At 41.8% G+C, this 13,040-nt stretch overlaps 1 protein-coding gene across 6 annotated transcripts in view; it reads right to left on the bottom strand.

The window, feature by feature from the left end:
• Positions 1-903: 903 nt before the first annotated feature.
• Positions 904-13,040, bottom strand: part of SPTBN1 (spectrin beta, non-erythrocytic 1) — a 122,866-nt gene continuing 110,729 nt past the window's right edge. For all 6 annotated transcript variants that reach the window (XM_068401123.1, XM_068401377.1, XM_068401292.1 and 3 more), the window contains 7 exons: positions 12,658-12,854; positions 11,726-11,838; positions 11,075-11,138; positions 5,742-5,980; positions 4,598-4,771; positions 2,620-2,662; positions 904-2,256 (listed from right to left, as the gene is read on the bottom strand). In XM_068401123.1, coding sequence (XP_068257224.1) covers positions 2,041-2,256; positions 2,620-2,662; positions 4,598-4,771; positions 5,742-5,980; positions 11,075-11,138; positions 11,726-11,838; positions 12,658-12,854 — 1,046 coding nt within the window. In that variant the 3' untranslated portion in view covers positions 904-2,040. The remainder of the gene's footprint in view (positions 2,257-2,619; positions 2,663-4,597; positions 4,772-5,741; positions 5,981-11,074; positions 11,139-11,725; positions 11,839-12,657; positions 12,855-13,040) is intronic.

The following is a 13,040-nucleotide window of genomic DNA, read 5'->3' as shown; positions in this document are numbered from 1 at the left end:
TCCAGGAAACTGTGGCTTGGAAACACATTAGTTTGCAGTTTATCTGCTTTCCATCTAAAATGATATCTGAGTGTATTTTAATAACCACAAAAAATTACACAGCAGGTTCCTCACATTCAGCTGATTTTAAAACTTCTAAGGCCTATTAGGGCTGCTTGGAGCCATTCCTTTCAGATGGTCTCCAACTTAAGACAATGCTGAAAAGCTGCTAGTCTTCGCAACGCTGACAAGGTCAAGGAAATAAGTGAGCTTTGGGATCACCTTAGTGGCATTAAACATGTGTCATCACAGAACTGCAATGGTGGCTGTACCTTGAGAGGTATGTTTAAAAAAAATTGACATAAAAACCCCCAGTGGAATTAAACAGGGCAATAAGTCCCCTGGAAATTATAAAGCTCAATTATTGCCTGATTTACTGAGGACTTAAGCACTTGAGCAAAGAGTAGGTAGAAAGTTGGAGAACTAGGATTACTTAAAATAATATTCTTGTCCTGCAAACTAGCACATGGATATTTACCTCAATCAGGTAAGATGTTGGGGTAACTCGTTCAATTGCCCTAGCCTATCGATTCTGCCGGATTTCTTTGTCACAAAAAATATCTATGCCAAAATATTTTACAAAACGTTGATTTAATTCCTTCCCTCTTTATCCTTTGGCACTTAATTTGGGGGGCAGGGTGAAGGGAGGGGAGGTGGGAAGTGAAGGAAACAGGAAGGTAAAGAAAAGCAGAAAGAGAAAATATTTCAGTATGAACTGTAACACAACAAAAATAGAATTACATTTGAAGGCATTTGTTTCAGTGCACAGGAGCGATGACATTTTAAAATAACTTTATTTTTGATCCTCTTTCAAAATTATGATTTAACATCGTCAGACATGAAATAAGAAACTTACCCAGCATATTTTAGTTTTAAAAGCATTTAATGACATAGCATATATTTAACAGATAGGGTAAAAGTCTAGAGGTACAGTTCGATACAACTGAAAGCCAGTTCCAGTACTACTCTTGACTACAGGCCCAGTCATTGAAAGTTCATTCCTATTAAATGTAATTTTTGATTGTGCAGTAAGATGAAAATTTTTCATTACAATAGTTACAGTGACAGAGAAATGCACACTATGTATCAAATAGCAAGGTAATGTAGCAAAATTATAACACACAGTGCTGCAGCTGACAAGCAAGTAACCATTTGAGTAACATTACTTTTCCAGTAAATGCTTCAGTTCCACTTTTACACTTATCAAGGATTTTAAAGGGTTTATTATACATCTAGTCTTATTATACTTTGTACTAGAATTATCTGAAACATACAATATAATGTATTTCAGCAAAAAAAAAAAAAAAATTTGAAATTACAGATTATTTAAAACTGTATCAGCCTGCTAATCCATCTGGTACACCAACATTCTCATCTGTCGTACTCGATGCAGAAAAGCTTCGGGTGGTGTTAATAACCAATGCCAGGATATAAATGGTCTGTCTGTAAGTTAATGCATACCTGCACTCTGTTACAGCAAAGATAATACGCTACCATTTTAATAAATGTTAGAATCGTAATGGGAGGCTCTACTAGTCAAGACTCAGCATAACAACCTTAAATGGAAGTGAACGTTCTTGAAAATTTGTACATTGGTTTTTGATGTGCACAGTAGATTCGAAAGCACCGCTGCCTTGCATACCAATAGCACTAGGAGTGGGTTATTTTCCAAGACAGCCTCACAAAATTGAGGAACAGTTTAAATATTAAGATCTAATCTACATTAACTTCATTAAAAAAAAAAAAAACAAACAAAACAAACAAAAACAAACCCCCAAACCCTGGTCCTCCCTCTCCTACAGAAGCTGCCCAATGCACCTCATACGTTTGGAACTTTAGATTCTTTTTTTTGTTGGCTTTTTATTTTAAAACGCTCTATAAATAAAAAAATGTCAATCACATTGAGGAACATGAGGCACAGAGAGTAACGTATTGGTTCTGAGCTCGCATGCTGGAATTCCACTGGAACGGTCAGAGAAGTGCAGTGTGTGGAGATGGAGTTCACTTCTTTTTACCAAAAAGGCTGAATCTTTTTTCTTTGTCTTTCTCTTTGTCTTTCTCCCGCTTGCCAGGGCTGGACTCGCTGGTTATTGTGACGCTGGCGGGCAGGGTCTGGGCACGGCTGGAGGCTGGAGTGCTCTGGGTGGTCGGGGACACTTCGATTTTATCCGAAGAGATAGCTGATGTGATGGCCTGAATCCACGTGTTCATCTCCTCCTTCAAGAAGCCCCAAAGGCAGAAAGCTGTTACAACCCGTGCGCCACACGCCCTCTCTAACGCACTCGACATTGTGGAAGGGGAATGGATAGAAGTGAGAAATGAAAGGAAACACGGTCCTAACTCATCATCTGGCGCTCCTCTGGGTACGCACCTGCAGAAGACCTCTGCTAGAAGCTGCATCTGACAAGCCCTGCTGGGGCCAGCGGGAGCTTCTGAAGCTACACATTACACACATATATGCACAAGACTGCAGATGAGGAAATGAGAATGTACCCCTGAGCTCCCAGCAGCTACCGTTTGCCTCTTGTACAACAGCACAGATATCACATCAGTAATAAACAAGGAGAAAACCAAACTTACATCGTCTTTGGCTTGGAAGAGGTATTCGTTGCCATCAGTCAATCTGTAAAGAAAACAACCATCACAAATTTAGCTTAGTAGCAGTCACACTGCTTCCACTCCTGCTGGGTTAGCCACAGCACATCATCAGACTGAGACAGACGGGACTGCATGGGATGTCGTAACACCTACACGTGCACAAATACACCCCAGTAACTCAGGTGTTGGTATCTCGTAGTGTCACGCAGAGGCAGCCCCACACAGTATATTCTGGTCTCTGGACACGCTTGTGTTCCAGCACGTCAGGACGCACTGCAGAGCTCGTGGTCTCCAGCAGCTGACAACTGCTGTTGCAGCACTTGCTCTTTCAGGCAGGTCTTTTCTCTTGTGCAAAAGACAGTATAAAAGTTTACTCAATACTTTAAAAAGACAAAAGGCGCAGGCAACACCCAGAGTTTTCATGGCTTTTGTAGAAAAGTAGCAAAATTCTGCAGCTGCTCTGCTGTCATAGCTACTCAAGATACTATACTGTGTGTTATTCATGAGTAGCTGCCTCTTCTCACGCCGATAGCCAGTCTCCCTTCTGTTTTATTTCTGTGCTCATTTTACTCAGATGGCTTAAGCGGGATACATTTAACAACGTATGTGAAGATTTATATTAATTCAAGACTGAATAACATCAGATCAGGCATCTGAACAAGCAGGAGGCAGGTCAGTGGGAGCTGTGTTGCAGGCTTCCTGCTCTTTCCCCACAAAAAGAAACCATTTCAAAATCTCTTTATGAAGCGAAATTAAGTATTAAACAGTAAAATAACAGCGAAGACAGACAGATACGAGGGAGAACGTAATTATGACTTGCTTTCTTCTTTAAAAAATCAAGAAAAATATTTCCAGGGTACTCTGGATCACGACAAGACCTTTCTGTGAGAGATCTGCCTGCACGTGAGATCTGTGGATCTCAGCCTCTCAGACGTTCAACCCAAAGCCCTTCTACGCCTGGAGAGACAGATGTGACATGACGAGCTGGTGAACTCGCTGGGGACTCTCCTAATGAGTGAAGAAAATATGCTACGTGCAATTACCCGAGAGCCCAGATGCAGGCGGCAGGGCACTGTGAAAAGAAGAGCAATTGATTTTTTTGCCTAATGTTGTATTTGGGACAGCATGTCCTTAACATTATCAATTCAGAGGCATTTAAAATAGTATGAAGGATGAATCACACAGCTGCAGGCCTGTCTTCAAGAAAGGTAAATTTCCCTAAATATTTGCTATATATTTCCCTACATATTTGCAAAGCAAATTTCCCTGGACATGGATTCTATAATCTTTAGAGGATTCTTGTATCAATATAAATTTATTTTTTAAAAAAAGAAAAATTTCTACCTTTGAATACACAAACTGATCAGTTCATAAAGTGAGTCTCCTTTGACAGAATGACCTAGCAGCTGTGTAATAATAAAATATTTTTTCACCGTTGGCACTAAAGGATTGATCAGTAAAACAGAAAGACAATTTCAGAAGGAAAAGCCTTGTTTTTTTAAACCTTTGAACAGCAATTACTTCACATACTTCAAAATGAAATGGTCTGTAACTCCATGTTCTAGACCTGAAAACGTGACAGATGTCTTCAGCAGTCTCCCAAATCCTTACTGAATAAATTAAACAAGAGGCTTGATTTTGAAAAGAGCAGAACCATGAACGTTCAGCTCTTTTCAACCAGTTCCAGAGAGAGCAGCTGAAAAGCCCAGCATTTTTAAACGCAGGCTCCTAACTTTAGGCAGACACATCTAGTCTTGTCCTAGATGTAAATAAAGTGCACGGATTATTTTGATACTGTTTTGTGCTTGCTACCTTTGATAAATACCCCACATAAATACAGCGTTGGGCAGAGCTTGCTCTGAACAGTAGATACTGCAGCGAATAATGGATCCTCCCACGCATTTGCACAGTGAACATACCCACAACTTAAAATAATGGCAAGGTGCTTCAAGAGGTTTACCTTAGCTTGAACACATGCTTTTTCTTTTTATAATCGACCGCGATTTCACAGACTGCTTCTTTCAAGCTGACAGGAATCTCATTGTGGTAGGGGATGCCAGAAGCAGCAGCTTTCGAATCCTTGTAGAAGCCCATCTCTTGGTTGTTTATCACACAGTACACGTTATGCCATGATCTTCAAGACACAGAAAATAACAGAAGTATTTATAAATCTAAATCTCTTACTTGCAGAACTGAGGAAACCAAACACAATTATTTCTATATGATGATGGAGACTAGTTCAGTCTGGGGATGTGAACACAACATACACTGTCCTGAAAACTACAGACAGCAAACTCTCTCATAAAAGCTTCGAGACAAAGTACTGACTTTGAGCCAAATGGAACAGAGATTTCCAGAGCCCTCTTTGATGGCACACAAGCATATCCTAACAGTGGGAGGGCTGTTTGGCCGAGTAGGCAGTTCGCATACTTGAGAGAGAAACTGATTGACCTTTTAATGACTACGCTTTAGTGTAGAAGGAATTCTCATTGTGCTGCTCATGAACCAATGGATTGCATGTGAAATCCTCAGGTCATGAAGGACCTCAGTCTGCTTTTCCAGCACAGACAGAAACCTCAGGAGTTTTGCCTGTTGGAGAACTGCAGGAATGGGTCCTTGGGAATGGAATCAACTCAGGCACACAAAATCATCTTCACCCGCTTTTCGCTTCTGAACAGATTACAGAGTAGGTGGAAAGTGCTAACGTGCAAACAGAAAACGTCAGAAGAATATGGACATTTCTATTCTCACACCTACATGTTTTTCTTTTCTTGTAGCAACGTACAACTTGAGAGATCTGGAATCAAATCCCACTACTGCCACAAATGCATCATGTGAAGTGGGGAAGTCATGGTATCTCTATGCCTCAGTTCTCCACCTTCCAAATACGGCTAAGACTGCATTTTCTACCATGTATCTTTAGATTGCAACTTCATCCAATATACTGATCAACCATGCATACACAGTTCCTTCAACAACAGGAGCATAAGCCTGAGAGGTCTTTAGGAGCTGTGAGAAGACAACAGCAGCAGGGATAACATTTACTGTCTCACATCTTGGTGAGCTGGGATGCAATTATCTGCATTAAGCATCGAGTACTTTACCTGCTCGAGGCTTTCTTGCTGTGTGTCTCCCACTCGTGTTTGCGGTGTAAGAAGCCCTCCATCTGAGCTGAAGGAATCTCTTGTGTTTTGGCTGGTAGGGTAGCAGCAGTCTGGGCCTGAATGGCAGTCTTGGCTTTGCGGTCTGCCGTTGGAGAAGGAACAGGACTAGACTCTTTCGAACTTGTCCTCTGTTCTGCAGCTCCATTGACCATTTCGTTTGTTTCTGCAGTTTCTGCCACCTAGGAACAGTGGGAAAAAAGTTCAGCCAGAAGCCTCACAACACGGAGGTATCTCGCAGTTAATCTGTTTCCCTGCACAACGTGGCTGTGTATAAACTTTGCCTGGAGAATGACACAGGCCAATAAGATCTTTCTCACACTCCATGGAGACACAGAAGGCCAAGGAAATTAGAAGGTATGAATGGATTAGTACCCATTTTATAGGTAGAGAGATGGGAAAATAAGAGCAGCTAAACATCAGTGTGAATTTTACTGTGCTTTGCTCTGCTGGTCAATTCATATTGTTTTATGTATTATTATTCCTAAAATGAGAGCATTCAATTCTGTTGCTAAGTACTCAAATGTTTGGAACAGTAACAATCACACTTTCTGCAAACCTAGAGGAACAGTAGAAGTTATACACATCAGCCACCTTAAATCCATTTATGGCATTACTCGGGTGTTAAAAGTCTATAAAAGATATTAACTATGAGTCGGCAGAAAGATACGTCAAAATCGCCCAGGAGCATTTACAAAAATCCGTGCAATTTATGTGTTTCTGTAAAAGCTCCTTTCCCCTTTCCCCATTCCCCTGGTGACACAACAAAATCAAAACATGCAGAAATTAGAAAGATTACACCATGCATTTCATCTCCACCATCCCAGTTAGGATATTGGATCTCAAAGACAAGGGAAGTGAGGTCACGTGTCAATTTATCAAGGTCTTTTTCAGACTTTTGTTATTAGGTGGATTGGATTTTTGTTAAAGGAGCTGAAAACCACCACAGTCACACAACACCACACAGCTATTTACCCCCAAACAAAGACAGAACCAAGGCCTTGCCCATCACTTGCTTTGTTGATCGCGTTGCCTGTCGCACTGTGATCGAGATAGCCTAGAGAGCAGCCGTGTTTCCAGCAGCTCTGACTGGTCAAGCTGGCGACGTCTTCAGGAGCCATTCATCCCAAAATCATTTAAATTGGAATCCTAATGGCTATAAGCTTTTGAAATGCAGCTTGGTCCCAGTTTTTTTTTTCCTCGTACCATTACTTTGACATGTAGAGCCATTGGTAGCAGCTCAGGAGTTACACAACCAGTGTGTATTATTATTATTAGCAAGTTACTAAAGCTTAGTGCTGCTGATGCTCTAGTAGATTACGAACATTCTGGACTGTTTTTATGCAGACAAGCAGGTATTTGTGAATGGCACAATAATTAGACATTCCCACTTCTGCACATGGCCTGGACAATTCAAAAGCAGCCGAATTATTATGCAACACACTAAATTTTGCCACTGTTTGCTAGAACTTCTTACACCTGCCAAGTACCTCACGCCTTTGTACCTCATGTAGTGACCTAGGAAGATCTAAGTATTAACTTGCTACGGATATGGGAAGGATTGGTTAACTGCCTTCAAGCAACCTAAATCTCCAGAGTACAGACACTACACCACTGAACAGGGAAAGACTCACAGCTCACATCCCACTTCAGTCATATCTGTTTTACTCTGTCCCTAAAGACATGTGTCCTTGCAGCCTACCTTAGAAGAAGATACATCTACCCTGCACCGTTATCCAGTGGAAGTAAAAATCAATGACACTGCTTCTTCACAATTAGGATAAACCTAAGCCATCAGACCTCACTATTTGTATCCAAATCACAGAATCAATCAGGTTGGAGGAGACCTCTGGGATCATCGAGTCCAACTATCTCAAAATATAACAAAAAATGTTGCATTAAAGGGGGGAGAGGGTAAATACACAGAGGAGGCTGAAGATTACCCAAACACTGCCAGCACAGCTGCTACAACACAGGTAGTGAAAGAAACAAGCAGTGATTCACCAATGAAAGCTCCACTAATTAATCATCATCAGTGCTGGTTGCCAATGGCCAACAGATCGCGTTCAAGAACAAGGACAGCCCTTTGCAAACCTTTGTGACCAGTGACCATTACTGAACTTCAAACGCTGCTTTTCAACTGCTGGGTGTCTGTCTGAGATAGATGAAGCCTTTGTGACCAGCAGTAAGGAATTCATAGACCACAGTAACTCATCTCAACAACCAGAACTACCTGTTACCTCAACTGACGCTGACAGCAGCGTGTCTTCTGCAGCGACACCGGCAAGATGGGAACCTGCCACTGATTTGGCGGCACCTATAACCACTGCCCTGAAGTCAAACAGACCAGTTGCAAAACTGCAGCCACTGGGCAGCTACTCAACGTGTTCTTATGGGGAGTAACATGTAAGTCAGCGCTGCAGTCTGCAACCCTGTGGTTTCAAAAGACAACCGCTGACTTTAATCAACACAACCAGACCTAACTACTACTTAAAATCCTACTGATTGCAAAAGGGCTATGAAAAGCTTTTCTGATGCTCTTTCAGGTTTTATTTCCTTTTCATGTGTTATCTACAATCAACAGAAAACAAGCAAAATCTGAATCATAAACAGCTATGTGAAGAATGTGTCATGAAAATAGAGAAAAAAAACAGGAGCTAAACAAACTTTAATGGAAGCATGCATCGGGCATGCGGAGACAACGCGATGGAGGACAAACATTAATAGCAAACTGTACTGTTACAACAAAGCAGTAATCACGTACATGAATACGGGTTTCTTAATCGTGACTGAGAGGTTAGTGGCAAGTGCTTTAGTGGCTAAGGACTACTCTGGAGATGTTTACATCAGGAGCGTAACATGCAGCAAGGCAGCTGGTGACAAGGGCTGGAGACATCCCTTTGATTTTCACAGTGCTTGAAGCAACGTAACGTTCAGTTCATCACCTTAAAAGTTTCTGCACTACAGCTTAAATAACGGGGACGTATTTGCCTTTTTCAGGTGCAAACAGATGACAGCCTAAATATCGTTCTGGCTTAAGCACCATTTTAATGTTTTAAGCCAGCACCGTAGGCTACAATAAATAGGTGAAATCTTACACTTCTAGTGCCTAAAATGATGAACTTAATTGATGATTTAATTCATTTTTCTTCATCATAAAAGCGTAAATTATGTCTATATAAATTAGCCAGAATACATCTGAAGGCTTCCCAGATGGTGGAGTCTGAAGCTACAGCTACACTGCTCTGAGAGCTGTCACACTCTTACAGGCCCAGAGAGCTGACACTGGTGGAGGCAGTCACCAGATCACCTGCACAAATTCATAGGGCATTTTTAAAAGCATTAAGAAGCTATATGTTGTTATCCTGACAAAAGAAAAAAAACATGCATCATGAAGTGGAAAGACAAGTTACAGCAGAAGTACAATCGCTGAAGCACACCCTTCCAATCACCTTTCTCACTTCACAAGCTCAGGCAGTACAGAACAATCCAGCTGCGCTGCTCAGCCCGTTGTCAGAAGCCCAAATTCTGATCAACAGCAGCATATCTTGTGCCTCAAATCAGAATTAATGCAGCTGTGTACGTCTGATGCATTGCAACACAAGATTCAACGCACTGAGCTAAAAGCTCTCACGAAAGACTGAGGTGCAGATGGCGAAGATTAACACGGAAATGCATCATGTATCATAAAATAAAAAAAAAGCACACAGGTGATGTAGAAGGCTGCGGTAACCAACAAGATGATGATGATCTGGGATGTGCTTGCAGGCCACCTCACGTTCCTTGACACAACTATATATATAATAAACATTAGAACGTACAACAGACAGCTCACTTCATAATTTAATATTAAAAATGAACCGAAAGGCTTTACTGAAAGAAAAAGGCAGAGCTCCTCAGTATCCTAGAGCACTGACAGAGCCTGCGTGCAGACCCAAAAGCAACAGGGATGGGCTGCTTGAAAGACAAACGTACGCTGAAAGGCATTTCCTCCCAGAGCCCTGGCCTGGGACCTGCATTTCCTTTGCGGTACTGGCACGAGCTCCAACATCCACCAGTCTGAGCCTGCCAGGAGCCTTCCCTGCACTTAACATGACCTCAGAGAGTGAGGTTCAGAAACACAAGAAAGAGAAGTGCCATTTTTCTCACCACTCCAAGCATTAACTGAAGCAAGCAGGGTTTACAGGAAGGCAATGGAGAGGTAAGCTGTGTTGCTTTACCTATATATACATATTTACTGGTATTTTTATGGCTGTACGTTAAGATTATTGGCATGCATCCTGACTCCACTGGGACACCCCCTACCACGAAGGAACAAATAAGGCATTGACTATTCAGCCTGCATCTGTATAAAATAAAGAGCTGGCATCTTAGACCAATGTATTTTATTTAAAGAAAAGCATCACAACCTCTCCTATAAGGGTCCGCACTCTGCTCTCACGTATACCACTGTCTCTCCAGTGTCAGTAAATGGAATTGCTGTGGTGTAAATTGGGCAGGACCAAGGCAAAACGGGACCCCAGAACAGCTATTCAGCAAGATCACAACCCTTCATGGGAACTAAATACCAAGATAAATCTAGATACTAGTGTTTAATGTTTTATTTCACGTTTATTTTCATCTGCAGCCAATGAGTCCATTCTGCATGGAATGTAATACAACTAACCTTAAGGCTTTTATTGTCGATAGTTACAGCTCTCCCCTCCCTCCCAGCCTTCACTGCCGAGCTCACTTGCATGTATTATGTTTGGCCTTGTAATTAACTCGCTCGCTAATGCAGCTGATTTAATAATGTTGCCGTGCTGAAACCTGTTAGTATAACTCGATGCGTCATACCTGTCAGACTCTAGTTCTCTTCTTCATTATGATGTAATCTCATTAAATCTCAATTACTCATATAAAGGACGATTTAGCTGGAAAATCTTAATACTATTAGCAACATGAAAAACTCACAGTAAATAACATGAAATAAATGTGTCACCTTAAAGCAACTGAGCGTCAGTGGGGAGATTCAAATAAACAAGGATTAAAGTGAAGCAAATATATCTCCGAGGGGCTGCTAATTAAATAAAAGTCAACTGATGGGAAGGAAGAGAAAAGCAGCAGGGAAATCTGAAGCCAAAAGATTAAACCAGTACCAGTAAACCATACTGAAAAAAGGTGTCTTTTGCTGCAAATGATTCTGTATGTCACAGTCCAGACCACGATCGGTCATTGGCTGTCCGTCTGCTAATAAAGTTTTTGTAGTTTTGGTAGGTTTGGGAGCGGTAACTAACCCGTGGAGATTCCTGGTCTGATGGCAAACCATTCTGGGAAACCTGTTCTCCTTTTGTCCCATCCCTGTTGGGAGAGAAGAAAAAGAAAAGCAATTGTATTAAGTTCTTGAAAGTCACCTTCTTCATCTGAATATTGCACATATCAAATTCAAGCAAGTTCTTGAAGTCCTCAGGCCCAACTGAATAAATCCAATGTTAAGTGAATAAAGCAGACTTTCCTGACAAATTACAAGTTACCTTACAAATAAGTCTACTCCTATCACGTAAGTAATTTTATAAATGTTTGTGTTTCATGGACACGGCTTGAAATCCATCTGTAACTGATGCTCATTAAAGAAGAAAGCCAAGATTGTTCAGAAATTTTAATTCATAACACTGGGGGTGTAAAACCAGCATCCTCCCTTTAGGGCCAGGTACACCTCAGCGGTTGTAACACTGTGTCATGATGAAAAATCCAACTTAGCAGTGAATTCAGGTGTCTGGGAAAGGTCCTGTCCTCATAAACTACATCCACCAGGTCTTCTAAAAAGGGTCACATCACAAAACCATGCAACCTCCAGGCTCCCCCTTTACAATGCCTCTTCAGCCTGAGAATTCAGTCTGAAGAAACAGTGCAGAGCATGAGTTCAGCCTCCCACACCGTGGGCTTACCACTGCTGCTGGGAGTCTGCATCCTCGGCAACCTTCGGGCTTGGCTCTGGAGTGGGCGGCTGTCTCTTCCTCTCCTCTTCCTCCTGTTGTCGACGTACTTCCAGCAGTTCCAACTGAGAAATGAAACGTTTTTGTGCGTTTAAAAGCACTGCACATTTTCATTTCCACATCCAAACCCCTGAAATCAACCATCTGAATAAAACTAGCCTCATTTCTGAAGATGCTGAGAACCTCCAGCTGATTTTGTCTGCAGCTGTGACACTCGGTGCATGTGAGAAATGAAGCCACTTCAGTTTTAGTGTCTAAAGCAAAATTATTCTCCAAAGATGCAATATGCTCTCCAAGCATTAATTACTGACCTTGCAGCTGCGCTCAAAACGGTTTTGGTTTGGTTTTTTTTTTTTCTTTTTCACTTATTATGTCTTTCCAGGGGACAATACAGCTTTGTAGTGGAGCAGTCAAAACACAACAAACATTTTTGTCAAACCCCCTCCCTCATGCTCTCTCCTCACGCTGTGGTCTTTAACCAAAAATCATTTCTAGTGTTTGGATCTGGGTGGTCTTCACTCATAATCCCCCTTCCCTTTTAGCAGTACAACCTGTATGGCAGAGGGCCGGAGCAGAGTGCTCAGCTCTTGAACCTGCTTCTGGGTTATCACTCCTGGGCCTGAGACAGCTCTTGTCGACTACTGAGGTAATTTATAACTCAAGCTTTCTCCCTGCAGGTTGTTGAGTTCAATTTAACCAGAGAGGGTGTTAGTGTTGTTGGGAACATGAAACTTCAGGCCCTGCGTGATTGGCTGAGGTTGATCAACAAACAGATCAACAAATGGAGATTAGGTTGGTGATGCTGGGAGCTACTCTGAACAATCAGATGGCACCACAACGAAGGGGAAGGGCCACGAGAGGTTATTCTCGCCTTCAGCACTCACCGTGGTCAGTCTTTCCAGTGCTGCAAATCTCTCATCCCAAGTAGCTGCGGATTTTTCGAACGCTTCATGCCGTTTAATTAATTTTTCCACTTCATCCACACTTTGACCTATTTCACGACTGGATAGGTAGGGCTCCTGCCCCAGCAGCCAAGCCTCAGCCACACTTGCATCTCTTGAAAACTGGTGTACCTCCAAAACTGAGCAAAGAAGGTACAGAAAGCGTCATTAATGTCACGAAGAGCATCATGAAGTCATCAGGCATCTGAATTTACTTAAACATAGCTCAGGGAAAAAAGGAAATGTATTTGGCTAAGTATTTTCCTTAACTAAGCTCACTGAAATGAATCATTTAAAAGACAGAAATTTATCCTCTTGGCTTTGCT

This window comes from Nyctibius grandis, chromosome 1 (assembly GCF_013368605.1).
Source record: "Nyctibius grandis isolate bNycGra1 chromosome 1, bNycGra1.pri, whole genome shotgun sequence".
Taxonomy (NCBI): Eukaryota; Metazoa; Chordata; class Aves; order Nyctibiiformes; family Nyctibiidae; genus Nyctibius; species Nyctibius grandis.
The sequence above is the reverse complement of the archived record's forward strand: the minus strand, read 5'-3'. Positions and strand labels throughout refer to the sequence as shown.